We start from the raw sequence: 18,146 nt of genomic DNA, 5'->3' as shown, positions 1-18,146 counted from the left end.
ATATATATTTAAAGTGAATATTATAATGGAATTTTTATTCCTATTTTTTGTTTGTTTTTTCTTTTTTTTTTTTAGCGTTGCTGGGTAAAACAATTGTTTGTGTCCCAGATGAAATGCTTTTCTTAAATTTAGGCTTTTTATCCTACTGTTGTTGTAAAGGGGAAAGTCTTAGTGAGATCTTTAAAATACATATATAACTGTAAAGTATAGCATGTGCCTGACAAAATGAACTTCAGCCTTGTGCTGAAGATAGGGTCTGGCTTAAAAAAGAATCTTGAACTAAATAGTAATACACTATCCATATATCATATCTGAGTACAAAATGACCAGATAGGGTTTTAAGAGGAAGTTCAGTATTTAAGTATTGCCTGTAGGCTGTTTTAAATAGTCGAAACAAAAAGATGTATTATTGACAGCTGTTTCTGCTTTTTATTGTTCTTTTGAAGTTTAATACTGTTTGATAACTTCAGTCTGTTTTTTTTCCTTAAAGAACAGATTTCTACTCTTAACTGCTGCTGTTGACAAGTCTGATAAATTAGGCAGCATTCAGGAACTCGTTATTTTTAGTTCCTTCATTTTTATCTTCCTCTGCTGGTACTTTTCCTGTGTATTTTCTTGTTCGTTGTTATCTTTTTTTTTTTTAATCAACTTCCTCTGTAAGAATCTGAATCTATACTGTTTCTGGTTCTTTCACTATGGATAAATTAGGCAAATCCCACAAGAACACGTCTGTTCAGTAGCTTTCTATTTCTTTTCGTCAGGATTCTTTGGCCTCAAGTGACAACAAATAAGCACAATTTGTTGGCTTGTATAATCAAACCTCCAGAAAGGCAGGGGTGAGGACCCCAGAGCCGAAGACTAGAATACCATTAGAACCTTTCCTCTTTTTGTGTCTCTGCATGGCACTGTCGACCTGCCTCATCCAGCAAGAAGCAGAGTGAACCTGGAAGTCATGTGACACGAGAAATAAGAGTTGAACACAGAATTTTATAAAATCCATTTGATTAATATATTTATAAAATATATTTATAAATATATTGTTATAAAATATACTAATTTAATTAACTAGCAAAGAATCACTTTTATTTTCTAAAATTGGTAGCTAAATGTGCATTTTTTAAAAATAACCATGCTAGAACCATCTATAATTTCTGTACCAGGAATCACATTCAGCTTCATTAGTGACTGAAACAAGAGAGATATTTATTTCTCTCTTCTGTAAATGAAGTACAGAAGAGGGTATCCCGAGAGTGGTAAAACAGCTCTAAGGTTGTCAGGGAGCCAGGTTCCTTCTGTCTGTCTGCTCTACCATCCTAGTGCTCGGCGTCCATCCTCCTGGTCCAGGATAGCAGCTGGAGGTTCTTCCCTTTTAAAGAGACTTCCTGTAAGTCTCACACAGCACTTCAGCTACGTCTCATTTGCTGTACCTAGTTGCCGGGGAAGCTGGGAAGTGCATTTTTATTCTGGTCAGCAGTACTCTCACCTAGAAATAAGTATTCTGTTTCAAAGTAGGAGAAAGATAGAGCATATGAGGTAGGCAACTAGCTTAGCAGTCTCTGCCTCAGCTTCCCAATTTGTGTGTTTGTGGAGGTGGGGTAGTGAGAGAGGGAGCAGGGACAAGCAAAGGAATATAGACAACTTATCAATAGAAGGCGGGAAGGTAGGTGGGGCAGAAACTGAGGAAAAATGTTACATTTAGAAAATACAAAATAATATGATAGAAATAAATCTAAATAATTGGTACTCACCACATATGTAAATGGACTAAACAGACTAACTAGATAGGTGGAAAATCCAGGTACATACTGCTTATAGGAGATACTTTAATGACACCTTGCAGAAAGATTAAAAACAGAGAGGTGGATAAAAATATATCAAGCCTCCCACCCCCCGGAAAAACTGGTTAAAAGCAATGTTAATGTGAGAGAGCATAGAATTTAAGAAAAAAAGTATTAGTACAGATAAAGAGACTAATAATAATAAAATGAAAATATCCAAGGCAATAAAGCCATTTTGAACTAGGTACCTAACAACGTAGCCGTGATTGTACGTGAAGTCAACAAAGCACAAAAAGAACCTGAAAATTTTTAAAGGAAAAATTGACAAGTCCACAGTCCCAGTGGGAGATTTTAAACCAGCTCGACCAGAAACTGATAGATCAAGCAGATAAAAACCTTAGTAAGAATGCAGAAGCTTTGAAGACCAAGTTTAAACTTTATCTAATAGATCAAAAGAGCTCTGTACCGAGGGAATAGAAAGTACATATTCCTTTCAAGTGTACCGGAACATTTACAAGAATTGACCGCATGCTAGATCACAAAGGAAGTTGCAGCCATTTTAACAAATGTATGTACAGATACGTTCTCCATCCTCGTAGCAAGTAAAATAAAAATCAGCATTAAAGAAGTTTTTTTTTTAATGTGTTTGAAAACTTACCAAAAAATGCTGTTCTAAATAACTCACAAGTTGAAGAGGAAATCGCAATGGAAATTATAAAATATCTGGAACTGCGTGACAAGGAATTTATCAAAATCTGTACAGTACCGCTAAAGTGGCCCACTTGTTATGCCTTTATAAAAAAACAAGGAAGATTGAAAGTAAATGAGTTACGTTCAACTCAAGAAGCCTGAAAAGGAAATCTAAAGAAAGAAGGAAGAAAATACTTTTTAAATAGCAAAAATCAAAAGTGATAGAAAGATCAAAAAATTAGTCAAATAGACAAATCTTTAATAAAACTGGTAAAGAAAAAGGAAAAAAAATGCTGTGAATGAAAAAAGGCATACAACTTCACACACTATAGAGATTTTAAAAAGCATCAGAATATTAAAAACAACTGTATGCCAATGAATTTGAAAGATTAAATAGTTTTCCAGAAAAATATGTTATCAAAATTAACTCAAGAGGAAATACAAAATCTGAATAAATCAGTAACCTTAAAGATTCTGAAGCACTAATCAGAAGTCTGCTTTCCCCCAACTCTGCCAAGAACATCAGGCCCAGATGGTTTTACAGATAAGTTTTACAAATCCTTCAAGGAGCCAATAATCCCTATCATAGACAAACTGTTTGGAGGATGGGGAGAAGAGAGGCCACTACTCAACTCATTTTATGAGATTAATATTACCTTGGTACAAGGTTACTGTGAGAAAATAAAATGAGACATCAGTTTCACCTAGGAACATAGATGTAAAGATCTTAAAGATATATATGAGTAATGCATTTTCTGGCAGCATGGTGAACTAAGTGCCCACTCATCCCAACTGAAAACAACTAAAATGTTAGGTAAATTATAGAAACCAACTTCTTGAATGCAGCTGTGAACTAACAAGAAAGCAAGGAATATGCACACCTGGGCCTGAGTGAAGACAGAAGTTAACTGAGTGAAGGGAAAAATAATCAGAGCACTAAAGCCGCCTTTCATACTCAGCGGATTTGTTGAAGTAGGTAACTATGAGTATAGTTGTTCAGGGCTGGGTCCTCGAAGTGAAGCCCAGGGCCTGCCTAAAGTAGGGTGTCTAATAAGAGATTACACACACACACACACGCACAATGGTAGGTCTCTAGGGGGCTGCCTTCTCAAATGGGTACATCCAGAATGAACTAGAAATAATTTGTCATTATCTGTAAGGAAAACTGCCTTAGTTCTTTGCACTGAGTCACGGAGGATGGGTGAACATTCCGTGAGAATTTAATTATAAGCCAGTTTTTATGAGGTTTGCAGTCCAAATTCACACTACCTGGATGGCCTGAAAAGGCTCAAGCCAACAATTTAGTTTAAAGTGGTCCAGGTCTGGTATTGCCCCCAGGCACCTGATAGTAGCAAGCATGGTTTTTTTCCTTGGAGAAACAACCTTCATACCAGACCTTAAAGAATTTCCACAGATAAAGCTCTAAGGAAAATAAGTTCAAAGTAAAGAATCACTACACGCACAAAGAAACAAGATACCATATGTGAGAGTCAGACTAAACAACAGATTCAAACTCATGAAAACTTCTCATACCGGAAGTATCAGAAACAGAATATAAGAAGGTTTAATATGTTTCAAGAAATGAAAGGCCTAAACATATGAAAAAGAGCAAGTAACTAGGCAATTGATAGAAATAAAAATTAAATAATTAAAGTTGAAAACTCAATGGATAGGTTTAACATCAGTTTAGACAAAGCTGAAGAGAGAATGGTGAAATGAAAGAAAAAATTGAAATTATCCTCAATTCCACTTAGACTAAGAAATAAGACATATAAAAGAAACATTGAGACATGGAAGATAAAATGAAAAGATCTAATGTGCATCTAATCAGAGTTCTACAAGGAGAGGAGAGAACGGGCAGAGCAATATTTGAAGAAATACTGCTGAGAATTTCAGGAATGATGAAAGACACCCCTCTACAGAGTCAGGAATTCCAGTGTATCCCAAGCTGGAGAAATTAAAAGAAATCTGCATCTAAGCACCTAATAAAACCCCAGAACATCAAAGACAAAGAAAATACCTTAAAAGCAGATTAGCTTCCAAGGAATAACAGGCTGAGAGAAAATAACTGTAAAGCAGAAGTCTATACTGAGAGAATGTATTGAAGAACAAAGACACAATAAAGAATTTTTCTGAAAAATAAAAGCAGCAAGTTAGAACCACACTAAAGGAAATTCTAAAGGATATACATCAGGCAGGAGGAAGAGTATACTAAGTGAAAGCTTGATACACAAAAGGAAGAACAAAGAAATTAGTAAATATGTAGATCCAAATAAACTGTAAAAATAATATTTTATTGGATTAAAAATACACATAAGAATTAAATAGCACAACAATAGCATATAAATTGAAAGAAGTGGGTGATTATAATTCAAGGGTTTAAGGTCCTTGGTTGTTCAGGAAAAGGATGAAAATATTGCTTAGCTTGTAACTCTGATAAGTACAATGCATGTTAAATTTTCTAGTGTAGTCATTAAAAGAATAGAAATGAGGTTCTAACTTCCAAACTAGTAGAGGGAGGAAAAAGCCAGAATAAGAAAAAATAATCAGTCCTAAAAAACATAGGAAAGAGGAGACAAAAGAACGTAGGAAAGCTAGGACAACTTAAGCTGGTAGAAATAAACCCAAGTATGTTAGTAATTACATTGAATGTAAATGGATAAAAATTGCCAAATCAGGTGAAAGAAAGAGAGTACAGACATATGCCATTTATTAATGACACCTAAACATAATAGAAAAGTTGAAAGTTTAAGTTTAAAAAAATATATCAGATAAATTCTGACTATCTGGAATCACCTTAATCCAATTTCAGGACCCATAGTACCTCAGCAATGGGCTGCTGTCCCTGAAAGGGCCAAATTGTTTCCATTCCCCTTTAAATCCCAGGTTTAGCTATTCAGGATTCCAGACCTGTGTCCCTCATCTATGGCCTCCGGTTCCAGCTGTCATCCCCCCAGCCCCACAAGGCTGTCAGAAGCTATCCTCAGCCTGATGGCTACCTCTCCAGATCAATAGTGGTCTCTAAGAAGAAAGCAGCCCTGAAGGCTGGGCTCATCCATCTGGATGTTAGTCTTATTCTCATCTTCGCTGTCTTATTAGCTCTTTGATGCATTTAAGAAGATTTTTTCCCCCATATTTTATCTAGCGCTTTTTCTTAATGACTTCATCAGGAAGGTTGATATGAATTGCTTAGTCCTCCATCACCAGAAGTGCAAGCCCCTGACTCCTCTCACTTTTTCAGAGTCTACACAATGTTTTAAATGCATGTCTCATCTCCCCCCCTAGATTATAAGTCTTTTGAATATAGGGAATGAGTTGTTCTAATTTTGTATACCTCTTGATACCTAATAAAGCACTCTAAAAAATGGTCAGTAAATTATTAAATGAACTTGAATTTGCTTTTGACTCTGTTTGACAGTGTTCAAAGCAGTTTAAATAGATGAATATCTAAATACTATGCCTTCCGGCTAATAGATATATATACAATTGGTGTACTTTCACAAATGATGTTTTTTGCATAAAATATAGGGAGAAACATGTTAAAAAGTGCAAGAGAATAAGATCACTATTAACTTTTGTGGTTTAACCTTTATGAGACGTTTAGAATTTGTCAAATTTAGGATTTCGTAGGCTGAGTCAGTCTGGATATTTATAAATGAGAGAGGAGGCGGCATTTATAAATTGAGACAGAATGCTGATTAAATATAGAGAAAATATTTCCACTAGAATCCTTACCTGAAGATTTTTATATTACTAAACAGGATGAAAGGGCATTCCCCCACCCCTTAGTTGGTTATTAATGTCTAATCTAGTGTTACCACTTCCTGTGCGTGATCAGTCAATACTGGTAAAATTCCATTCAACTGGTTTCTCTTTAGTAAAGTACTTATACTACTCGAATGATACCCTATACTAAGACTGCTTTGCCCACATGATTCTATAAATTACTGAGTTCAAAACATTTTCTAATTCACAGTGTAATTTTCTTTTGGACCCAAGGGTCATTTAGAATTATATTTCTTAATTTCCAAACTTATAAGATTTTCTAATTATCGTTTTGCTCTTGATTTCTAGCTTAATCTCATTTGGTCAGAGTATATACTCTGTGATTTCAGTCCTTAGAAATTTGTTAAATTTTCTTTGTGTGTGTGTGTGTATATATATATATACAATATATATAATTTGCATTTAATATTCTATATATGTCCATTAGGTCAAGTTTGCTAATCATATTGTTGTCCAGTTTTTCTGCATTCTTCCTCATTTCTTTGTTTTGTCAATGCTGAAACGTGATAAAATCTACTTTGATTCTGAATTTGTCTACTTCTCCTTGTTGTACCTTCAGTTTTTGCCTTAAACATTTTGAAAATTTATTAGGCTTATTCAAGTTAGAACTATTATTTCTTCCTAGTGTTTGAATCATTTATCGTTATGAAATGTTTCTCTTTATTTCGCTATTGCTTTTTGCCTTCAAGTCAACTTTGCATGAGTAAAATAGTTACACCAGCTTTTCTTTTGGCCAGGGTTTACAAGGTATATCTTTTTCCACCCTTTTACTTTCAATTTTTCTGTATCCTTATGTTTCAAGTATGTTGTCTCTTGTACATAGCATATAGTTTGGTTTTTTAATCCATTTTGATAATCTTTGTCTTTTGAATAAATCGTTTAGTCCATTTTCTCTTAATGTAGTTACTGTGTGTTACGTTTAAATCCACCATCTCATTAGTGCTTTCTGTTTGACTCCTCTATCTTTCTTTTCCTTTCCTTTCTGACCTTCTTTTAGATTGATTATTGTGGGCAAAAGGTAAACAAAATTTTGTTCCTTCTGCTTCACAACTAAACCTTAGTTAAATTTCTAGCTATGTTCCCCTGTTAACCTTGTAAGATGTCTATCAGCTATATTACTAGGCAACATTGCTTGTGATAACAATTACCCTCGTTGGTAAATTGCATCTGTACTGGGAGAGTGATAAACGTCTAGTGGGGATGGCATGGTTTGGGCTTCCCTGACTGTGGTGACTTATCTATTAGGCATGTCTCTTTCAAGTACCCTGGAAGCTGTCTTCAGAGTTGTTTTAGGAGGTATTGGACCCTATGGAGCATGAGGCTTTTAAACCAAGGGCACTTCTCATACCCACCAGGTGTAGATCCCATCTGCTTGCACCTGATCTGTCACCTGACTACTGTGTGGACTGCTATAAGGTCCTTGACACTGCTTACTGGCAAGGCATGTTCTTGTCCTTCTGAGTAGACATGTGCCAAGTGTCTCCTGTGAGTCTTTTGAGTCAGAATGTTTGGTTGAACCTAAGAAGGCACCCTTTCCTCCCCACTTCGCCACACTTGGTGTTACAATTATGTTTTATTATTCCATTTATTATTTTGAAAGATTTACATCTTAATATTCTTAGTGGTTACTTGAGTTATTACATTATTATTCTTGAATATAAAAATCTAATACCGTTTAGTACTTTTGCCTGCTTCCTGGACAATGCAAGATCCAAAAAACATTTTAATTCCATTTGACTTCCTCCTTATATGCTATTTTGGTCATATATTTTAATTATATACATATATGTATTTTTTTAGGCCAGTAAGATGATGGCATCATCATCATCATTATTATTACTACTACATATAGTCAATATCTGTTTAGATTTACTCATTTGTCATTTCTTTTTCCTCTTTCTGTATCAGTGGCCTTTATGTGGGGCCATTTTCCTTCTGTGTGAACTTTGCCCTGTTATAGTTGAGGTCTGATGTCAACAAATTCTTTGTTTTTTGTTTACCTGAAAATATTTTCTACCATTTTCATTCTTGAAGAATATTTTTGCTGGGTATAAAATTCTAAGTTGGCAGTTTTTTCAGCACTTCAAAGGTGATACTCTTTTGTCTTCTGGATTCCAGTGTTTCTTTTGAGAAGTCAACTGTCATCTATTTGTTGCTCCTTACACGTAATCAGTCTTTTTTTCCTCTGGCTGCTTTTCTTTGCTTTTCAGAATGTATCTAGGTGTAGATGTTTTTTTTTCATCCTGCTTGGAGTTTGTAGGAATTCTTCAATTTATAATAGCTTGATTGTTTTTCATCAATTTTACAAAGTTCTTGGCTATTAGCTCTTGACATATTGCTTCTGCTCCTTTTGTCTCCTCTGCTTCAGGACTCTAGTTACTTAGACCATCTCACTGTATCTTCTATGCCTCTTGACTTCTCTTCTTTATTTTCCATCTTTTTGTCTCTCCATGCTTCATTCCAGGAAATTTCTCCTCGCTTCCCTTCTAGTTCATTATTTTTTTCTTCGACTATTTCTAATCTACTCTTCTGATCCTCTGAATTCTTAATTTCCATTATTGTATTTTTCAGTACCAGTTTTTCCATTGGTTTGAGTGTTTTTTATAGTTTCTGGTTCTCTAAAAAAAAAATCTCAATATTGTCTTTAGTCATCTTGTACATGGTAAGCCTAGTTATTTTATAATTTTTATAATTTTATTTTTTTTTCCCCCAAAGCCCCAGTAGATAGTTGTATGTCATAGCTGCACATCCTTCTAGTTGCTGTATGTGGGACACGGCCTCAGCATGGCCGGAGAAGCGGCGTGTCGGTGCGCGCCCAGGATCCGAACCCAGGCTGCCAGCAGCAGAGCACGCGTGCTTAACCGCTAAGCCACGGGGCCACCCCAAAGCCTAGTTACTTTAATATCTCTATCTGATAACTCCCATATATGGACCCCTGCAGGTCTATGTATTTTGTATGTTATTTTGCTGTTTCTAATTCGTGTTATCTTGCTTCCTTATATGTCTGGTTAATTTTTTTGTTTGTTCCCAACCTTATATTTGCAAAATTGTTTGTAGAAATAATTGGAGGCCCAAGTTTATGTAATCTTTCTCCAGGGAAGATTTACCTTTGCTCCTTTAGGCATCTAAGAGCACTAGTATTTCAAATCAGCTGTTCCGATTTCAAAGACTGAAATGATTCAGAGCTGAACTATGGTCCCTGTGAGGGACTGCCTACTTCTGATTCACCCTTATTGCTAGTGGCAGCCTTGTGGGATCCCAGCCCAAAGTGAGAGGGGTTTACCCACGACCTCTTCCTTTTCAGGCCCTAGTCTCTAATCTCTTTCTCACTAGCCCCATGAGGCTGTCAAAACCACTACTCAGATCCATCCACTTAATCTGGAGTCGGCACATTCCCGCAGAAAAAAGGAGGTCTCCAACCTGGGCTATTCTCCATGGCTTCCTTCCTCTCCTGGATTCTGGCCCCAATATTCTCCGCTATCTTGGTAGTTCTCCAATGTCTTTAAGCAGATGTTTTGCAAATTTTGTTTGCCTGTCCTACATGTGCCCAGCATAGTTGTTGGTTTAAATTACCTACTTTGTCATTACTAAAGTGGAAGCCCTAATATCCTCATTTCATAAATAGGTTATTAGGTCCAGAGAGACTTTATCATAGCTAGTTAAGAACAGAGACAGCTAAGAGCCAAGTATCCTGATGCTGTGTAATGTTTATACCGTTATACCAGTACCAAAGCATTCGGGTAGATCTGGTAGCATTTCGATTTTTACTGTGTTTAGTGCCACTTCTCTTAGTTTATTCACCAAGCAGTAGAGACTCTATATCCCAGGAAACTCACAGAAAATCCTCAAGTAAGTAGTACCCCCTCCCTCACTTCCTCATCCCATTAAGTTTGTTTTAAATTTACTATAAGCCCTTTTTAAAAGTGAGCTACAACTTTCCCATATAAATGCTCCACTTGAAAACCATTACAGATTTAGTAAACATTTGTTCAGCCATTACTATTTTATTTTATTTTTTGTTCTTTTTGTGAGGAAGATCAGCCCTGAGCTAACATCCATGCCAATCCTCCTCTTTTTGCTGAGGGAGACTGGCCCTGGGCTAACATCTGTGCCTATCTTCCTCCACTTTATATGGGACACCACCACAGAATGGCCTGACGAATGGTGCCTCAGTTTGCACCCAGGATCTGAACCCGGGCTGCCAGCAGTGGAGTGCACGTACTTAACCGCTACACCACAGGGCTGGCCCCCAGCCATCACTATTTTTTAAAGTAAGATTCTGCTTGTGCTTTATAATAATATTGATCCTCTGCTTAATATCTAAGCCAAGGATTGGTGTTCCAGAATAGGAAGGAAGTATCAGTTATCTATTAATATGTAACAACGAATCACCCTAAAATGTAGTGCTTAAAACAACAGTTTATTGTTTCTCATGATTTGGTGGGTTGACTGTCCAGTTCTTCTCCTGGTCTCACCTGGGCTCACCAAATGGCTGTAGTCAGCTGGGGCTGGATAGTCTAAAATGGTTCCTCACATGGTATGGCTGGATGGCTGGATAACTTAGCCTCTTTCTTCATAGTCTTGAATCCTGGACTTCTTCACATGATGGAAGAAGTGTTCCAAAAGGGCAAAGCCTCTCAGGGCTGAGTCTCCACAAGTAACCCACTGTCACTTCTGCCACATTTTATTGATTAAAGCAAGTCACAAGGCCAACCCAGATTCAAAGAGTGGGGTGGAAACTCCACCTCTTGATGGGAGGTGCTGCAAAATGTTGCAGTCATGTTTTTCAGTCCCACAGATGAGATGACAAAAGGCAGGTGTGCTAGGTGGAATACTGGCCTCTGCGTTCCAACACCAGTTCTCTGACAACAACTGAGTGTCCTATAATTCAATTCAATTCTGACACTAACCACCTGGAACAACCAGGTGAAGAGATACACAGGTCTGGAAAGTCTGGATGGTCCCAAGAGCAGAAGCTTCTGTCCCCATGGAGTCAGGGTGCATCACCCTCCCAGTACATCAGTGTGTTTACCAACCAGGAAACTCCTCGGAGCCTCTGTGTCCTGAGTTTTTTAATCAAGGTTTCGTTACATAAGCATGATTGATTAAATCATTGGCCCGTGAGTGAGCTCAGTCTCCAGCTCCCCTCCCCTCCCCAGAGGTCAGGCAGCTGAAAGTTCCAGCCCTCTAATCATGTGGAGGGTTTTCTTGATGACCAGCCCCCATCCTGAAGCTATCTAGGGGCCGGGCCTGAGTCACCTCATTAGCATAACAAAGATACTCCTATCACTGAGGAAATTCCAAAGGTTTTTGCAGTTGTATGCCAGGAACCAAGGGCAAAGACCAGAGAAAGAGAGAAAGAGAAAGAGAGAGAGGTTCTTTTTGGTTTTTTGGTTTTTTTGGTTTTCTTTACCTTACGCCCCCTAAGGATATCCACGTCCTAATCCCCAGAACCTGTGAACATGTTATGTTACCTGGCAAGGTGGAATTAAGGTTGCAGATGGAGTTAAGGTTGCTAATCAGCTGACCTTAAAATAAAGAGGTTATTCTGCATTGTCCACATAGGCCCTGTATTAATACAAGAGTCCTTCAAAGGGAAAGAGGGAGGCAGAAGAGTCAGAACCAGAGAGATGGCATCCTGAGAAAGACTCAACAGGCCCTTGCTGGCTTTTCAAAGATGGAAGGAGGCCACAAGCCAAGGAATGTGGGCAGCCTCTGGAAGCTGGAAAAGATGAGAAAACAGGTTCTCCCTTAGAGCCTCCAGAAAATAACAGCCCTGCTGACACCTTGATTTTTAGCCCAGTGAGACCCATTTCAGACTGCTGACCTCCAGAACTGTATGAGAATAAGTTTGTATTGTTTTAAGCCACTAAGTTTGTGATAATCTGCTGTAGCAGCAATAGGAAACTAATACAGCAGGGCTTAGAAAAAGGAAGAAAATGACATTACTTTTCATCGTGGAAGGCAGCATGATAAATATATGCTTGGAGCTTCCTGTTTAGGTGTTGAAAACTGTCATTCTGTTCAAAATGCAAATAAATTCACATTCTTTGAATCTCTCCTACTTCTTGAATTATTTACTACTCCTTTTTACCTCCAGCCTTCAGTGGAGCTCAAAACTGCCTAATTTGACTACAGAGGATTCTCTCTCTTAATTAAAGTACATCTGTGTGTCTGATAGATAATAGATCCAGAGAAGGGAAAGTAACTCTTCACACTGATAAGGAGGATACATTTGACCTCGTTGATTCATCCAGTGATAATTTGTTATCTTTAGTGTACCAGGATCTATGCCAAGCACAGTTTTATATTTAAAAGGAGTTATGATCTAATGCATGGTACAAAACTTAATTGGCACAGAGGGAAGGATTTCTTGCTAGGCTTTTTGTTAGAGTCACTGACGCCTACAAGTGGTTTTATAACTTCTCAACTTACTCATAAGTTTTAATCTCTTTTTCAAAAGCACAAACTAATGCAATAATAATAATAATAACAATAATAATGGCTGACACTTATGGAGCACTTACTGTGTACCGAGGCTGTGCTTAATATTTACATTCTTTGTCGTAGTTCATCTTTACCACAGCTCCTGCCTCTTTTTATTAAATTACTCCTTCTGTTACTTTTTAACCACGTTTCCATAAATACACAAAAACTTGATGTTTACATATCTCTATAATTTACTCTCTAGTTTTATCCCCTTTCTGTGATTCCTGATGAATCCTGAAATATAATAAAACAAAATTTTACCTGAGTGCATGAGAACTTCCAACCTTAAATTGAAGGGAAAGGGAGAATAACTACTTTATTCACAAGTATATGCCTGAGAAATTAGAGGCACAGAGCTTAATTTGACACAGTTAACACTAATTACATGTTAGTGGCCTTAGTCTGAGATTTTTCTCCAGTGAAACTAATCATTTGCTGATTTATTTCTTTAGGAACCATACTACGTACGTTGCATCAAACCCAATGACAAGAAATCCCCACAGATATTCGATGATGAACGCTGCCGGCATCAAGTAGAGTATCTTGGACTACTGGAAAATGTGAGGGTGCGTCGAGCAGGGTTTGCCTTCCGCCAGACGTACGAGAAGTTTCTTCACAGGTGAGAGAGACTAAACAGAGAAACCTGATAGCACACGGAGAATTATGGAGTCCTCCCCACGTGTGACAATGGGTCAGCACGAATTAGGCCATCTAAATATTTGTTGAGTGAACAAAAGAGTAGAGGAAACTTCAGATGTGAAAGACTTTCCCAGAATCAGCAGAAGTCTCCCTGAGTTCACTGGTTTATGGATCGTGGAAAAAAGTGCATTCTTTGGGGGGACATTGTGGGCATTGTAGTATAGTAGAAAGAACAAGGATTTGGAGTCACTCTGGGTTGGATCCTGGCTATGCCATTCATTTGCTGCGTAATCTTGGGCCAGAAGTTTAACTTCTTTGATTCTGTTTCTGCATCTGTAAAATGAGTATAGTAATACCTACCTCACAAGGCTCTTGTTGTGAGGATTAAATTAACCTAAGGAAAAAGTCTAGGTGCCTGGCACATCATAGATGTTCAGTTAATGCTGCTTATCATTACAGATATTAGTAATTATAATAATAAAACAATATTAAATAGTCAATCATGGAGGTCCTGAAATTAGTCTACCTAGTTTGAATCCTGGCTTTGTTGTTTCTTAGCTTTGAGACCTTGAGCAAATCATGTAACCTTTCTATGCCTCAGTTTCCTCATGTGTAAAATGGAGATAATAATAGTAACTACTTTGTAGGATTGCTGGAGCACTAAATGAGATAATATGTATAAAGCACTTAGAATAGTACCTGACATATAGAAATCACTCAATAAGTAAGGTATCATTGTAATTGTTATTTATTGTTAATAATGATAATGATAGTTGACAACTGGGACTCATAAGAATAATGCTTTAAATTCTCTCTGTTTATTTATTTAAAAATGTTTATTGAACATTTCCTATGCTCTAGACTACAGATTCCACAAAAATATGAATAAATAAATACATAAAATATTGGACAGTCAGAAGAGTCTCTAAGGAGATAATAATGACAGGAGGTAACCAGCTGTACAGAGATCAGAGAAAAGAGCAGGTGGGGCAGAGGGAACAGCAGGGAAAAGGCTCTATTGCAGTAATTAGTGTGGCGTTTTAGGAGCCAAACATAGTCCAGTGTGGTTGAAGGATGCTGAGTGATGGGGCAATGGTGTGAGATGAGATCAGAGAGATGGACAGGGGCCAGATCTTGTCGAACCTTGTAATCCAGACTAAACAGTTGAGATTTTGGCTAAATGTGATAGAAAACCATTGGTGGATTTTCAGCAGGGAGCAACACAGTCTTATGGATGTTTTAAGAGATCACTGTGGTTATTGTGTGAATAGAAAGCAGAGAGATGCTTAGGGATGCTGTTGCAGGAATCCACAGGAGATGGCTTAATGATAGTACCTTGAACAAGGGATTATTGTAGATCTGAGTAGTCGACAGATGCAGGATGTTTGGGGGAAAGCTGACAAGACTTGCTCTTGGATTGGCTAGATGAGAGAGAAGTAGAGAGGAATGAAGGATGACAAGTAGATTTTGGCTTGAGCATCTGGGTAAACGTGGTACTATCTGCTGAGATAAGGAAGATCAGGTAAGAGAAGTTGGAGGAGGAGGGCATGGAACGGGGGCGAAGACGGAATCAAGATTTGTCTTTTGACTGGGTTAGGTTTGAAATGCCTACTAAACATCTAGGTAGAAGTTAAGTAAGCTATTGGATATACATATCTGGAGTTCGGGAAAAAGTCCAGGCTAAAGATAGAGATTTTGGAGTCATTCGTATATAGATTATATATAAAGTCTTGGAACTGGATAAAAAAGAGGAGGAGGCCTATGCCGACATTTAGGTTTGTGGTCTGACGCAAAGGAACCAGCAAAGAGAAGAGCAGGAGCAACCAATGAGATAGAAGAAATACCAGAAGAGGGTTATGTCACAGAAGCCAAGAGAAGATGGCATTTCAAGAAGAAAAGTGTGGTTACCATATCAAATGTTACTGTGCAATCAAGTAAGATAAAAGCAGAAGCTTAATTAACCATTAGAATTGGCAACATAGAAGTCAAGGGAGAAAGGAATGGGCAGAGCTCAATTTGAGTAGGATGGGAAAGAGAAGTGAGGAGTTGGATGCCTATAGACAACTCAAGAATTTGTGCTGTGAATGAGAGCAGAGAAAAATGACAGCAAGAGCTGGAGTGGATGGGAAGTCAGGAGATACTAGAAAATGTTCGTATGCAGGTGGGGATGATTCAAAACAGAGGGAGAAACCAGTGACGCAGGAGGGAGGGAGATAATTGTAATAACAACATCCTTGAGAAGGCAAGAGGTAGAATCCCAAGCACAAATGGAAGGTTTGTCAGCTTTAGATAGGAGCGGGGACACTTCACCCATAGCAACAGGCCGAAAGGCAGAGAATATGGATACAGATGCAGGAAGGCTCAAAGGTTGCTGATGGCAGAGATGAAGACGTTCCTGTCTGATTGCTTCTGTTTCCTCTATAAAGTATGATACAAGGTCATGAGCTGGGAGTGAGGATTAGGAGAGGTGATATAGGAGGTTTGAGGGGAAATGAGAATACTGATTTTGGAGCGCAGGAAAGCATAGGTTTGTATAGTAGGATTGCTGCCAGGAAGATCTGTGCCCATTTGAGATTTGAGGTTATAAACGTGCAGTGAGACCTTGCAGCATCGTCTGTTTTTCTCCAATAGTGTGAAGCTACTTGTGGGCAGAAGAGAAAGGGATTGCACTGAATGGAGACTCTTGGAATGAATAAAACTTTATAGCATATTAGCCTGGAAAATTGAAATTTAATTTCATATTGACGGAAAGGTTATGCTCAAAACTGAGCATTTTCCTTATGGAAATCACACTGTTCTTTAAACTTGGTTTTTCTTTTTTTGTTGAGGCTGTATAGTAGGAATGTTTTCATGGGTAGAGATGTGTTTATTCTGAGTCTTGATTTCAAACAGTGTCAACTTGTAGAAAAATTGCAAGTCCTTTATTACTGCTCTTAGAATTCCAGCAATTACTCAATCATAGAATTCGTTTTGGCATTGTTACCTATAGAAAATCAGTAGAAGTTAAATATTAGAATGACCAGGGTAGGAATGGGTAACTGTACAATGGGGGGCTGAACTAAAAATATATTTATCTAAAATATTTATATATCTAACTAAAAATATATTATCATGAGACAAAGTGGAAACCACAGAGAGTAGTTGAAGTAAGAGAACCATAAGCAAGCTTGGGAGGGGACAAAGAATTTCCCAAGTGCATATCTTTACCTACTTTTAATCTCTTTTTGGACTTATTTTACTTTCAACTCAAAGTGTTTTGGTATGTTTTTTGGCACAGACATGCTATCTGATTGGATTATGTTTTCTAATATTCATGTAAAAACAAAGATTAAAAAGAACCTGTGAATTTCGAATGTGGTGGTCTTAGTACAAGCTTAAATCTCCCCTTCCCACTCCAGAACGCCCCCAAATAATGTAAAATATGGATATTTAAAACCAAGTAAATGCACAGCCATATCATGCAATCAAAAGGGGGAATCTCAGTGAACTTTGAAAACGTGAGTCGCTGCTAAATATGATATGAAGCAGATATGAATACCCAGAAGTAAGCCAAGGTTGCAGGTTTAAGGAAAGAATGCCTTGTGAGGCTTGAGCTGCCATTCAGGAAGCCGTCCCAGCTGCTGTGCTGGAGTTGAGCACAGCTGCAGCACCAGGAGGTTGCCATAATGGCCGCGACAAGGAACCACCTCAGCAGCTGCAAGGGGGACTCGTAGGCATAGTGGCCAGAACCCAGGAGGAAAAAGTAGCCCTCTTACAAGAGGCTAACAAAGGCCCCGATGTGCACAGAAGGCCTCTGGGGAGGGAGGTGAGATAACAGTTAAACGTCTGAGAAAGGTCAGATGATGAAAAAGAGACAATAAGCTAAGCCAGTGAAAACTTTACCCCCAAGGAACCAGAACAAGGAGTAAAGGGCATTAGAATAAGCCTCTTTAATATTTTCAGAGAGATAAAGGAGAGAATTGTGGTCGTAAAATAGGAATATGAAGTTAGAAACAGGTAATTATTAAAAAGATAATTAGAGGGGCCAGCCCCGTGGCTTAGCGGTTGGGTGTGCGTGCTCTGCTACTGGTGGCCCGGGTTCGGATCCCAGGTGCGCACCAACGCACCAATTCTCCGGCCATGCTGAGGCCGTGTCCCACATACAGCAACTAGAAGAATGTGCAACTATGACATACAGCTGTCTACTGGGGCTTTGGGGAACAAAAAAAGAGGAGGATTGGCAATAGATGTTAGCTCAGAGCCAGTCTTCCTCAGCAAAAAGAGGAGGATTAGCATGGATATTGGCTCAGGGCTGATCTTCCTCACACAAAAAAAAGATAATTAGAGATTTAGATAATGAAGATCAAATTAAGCACAACTGAAGAGTGAGTTGTCCATCAATGGGAGAGTGAGTCAGGAAACTTGTAGTATAATCATACAGTGGTTACTGATCAGCATTAAAGAGAGTGAACGACTGATACAACAACAACATGGATGTGAAAAAAGATGGTCGTAAAAGAGTACATACTTTATGCTGCCATTTATATGATGTTCAAAAACAGGCAGAAATCAGAACAGTGGTTAGCTCTGGGTTAGGAAATAAACTGGAAAGGGGGAGGGGGATGGGGGAACTCTGAGATTATGGAGATAATCTGTATCTTGATTGAGGTTGAGGTATCAGTTTCATGGGTGTATACATTTTTCAAAACCTATTGAATTGCATGCTTAAATGTGTGCATTTCCTATATGTAAATTTTACAATTAAAAAAAAATTTGTTTTTTAAC

General features: G+C 38.0%; 1 protein-coding gene across 3 annotated transcripts in view; it reads left to right on the top strand.

The window, feature by feature from the left end:
• MYO1D (myosin ID) overlaps positions 1–18,146 on the top strand; it is a 312,458-nt gene that overhangs the window by 124,714 nt on the left and 169,598 nt on the right. For all 3 annotated transcript variants that reach the window (XM_004441886.3, XM_087440786.1, XM_087440787.1), the window contains exon 15: positions 13,196–13,362. In XM_004441886.3, the coding sequence (XP_004441943.1) occupies positions 13,196–13,362 (167 nt within the window). The remainder of the gene's footprint in view (positions 1–13,195; positions 13,363–18,146) is intronic.

This window comes from Ceratotherium simum, chromosome 16, assembly GCF_057802395.1.
Source record: "Ceratotherium simum simum isolate JZ-2026a chromosome 16, ASM5780239v1, whole genome shotgun sequence".
Taxonomy (NCBI): domain Eukaryota; kingdom Metazoa; phylum Chordata; class Mammalia; order Perissodactyla; family Rhinocerotidae; genus Ceratotherium; species Ceratotherium simum.
The sequence above is the reverse complement of the archived record's forward strand: the minus strand, read 5'-3'. Positions and strand labels throughout refer to the sequence as shown.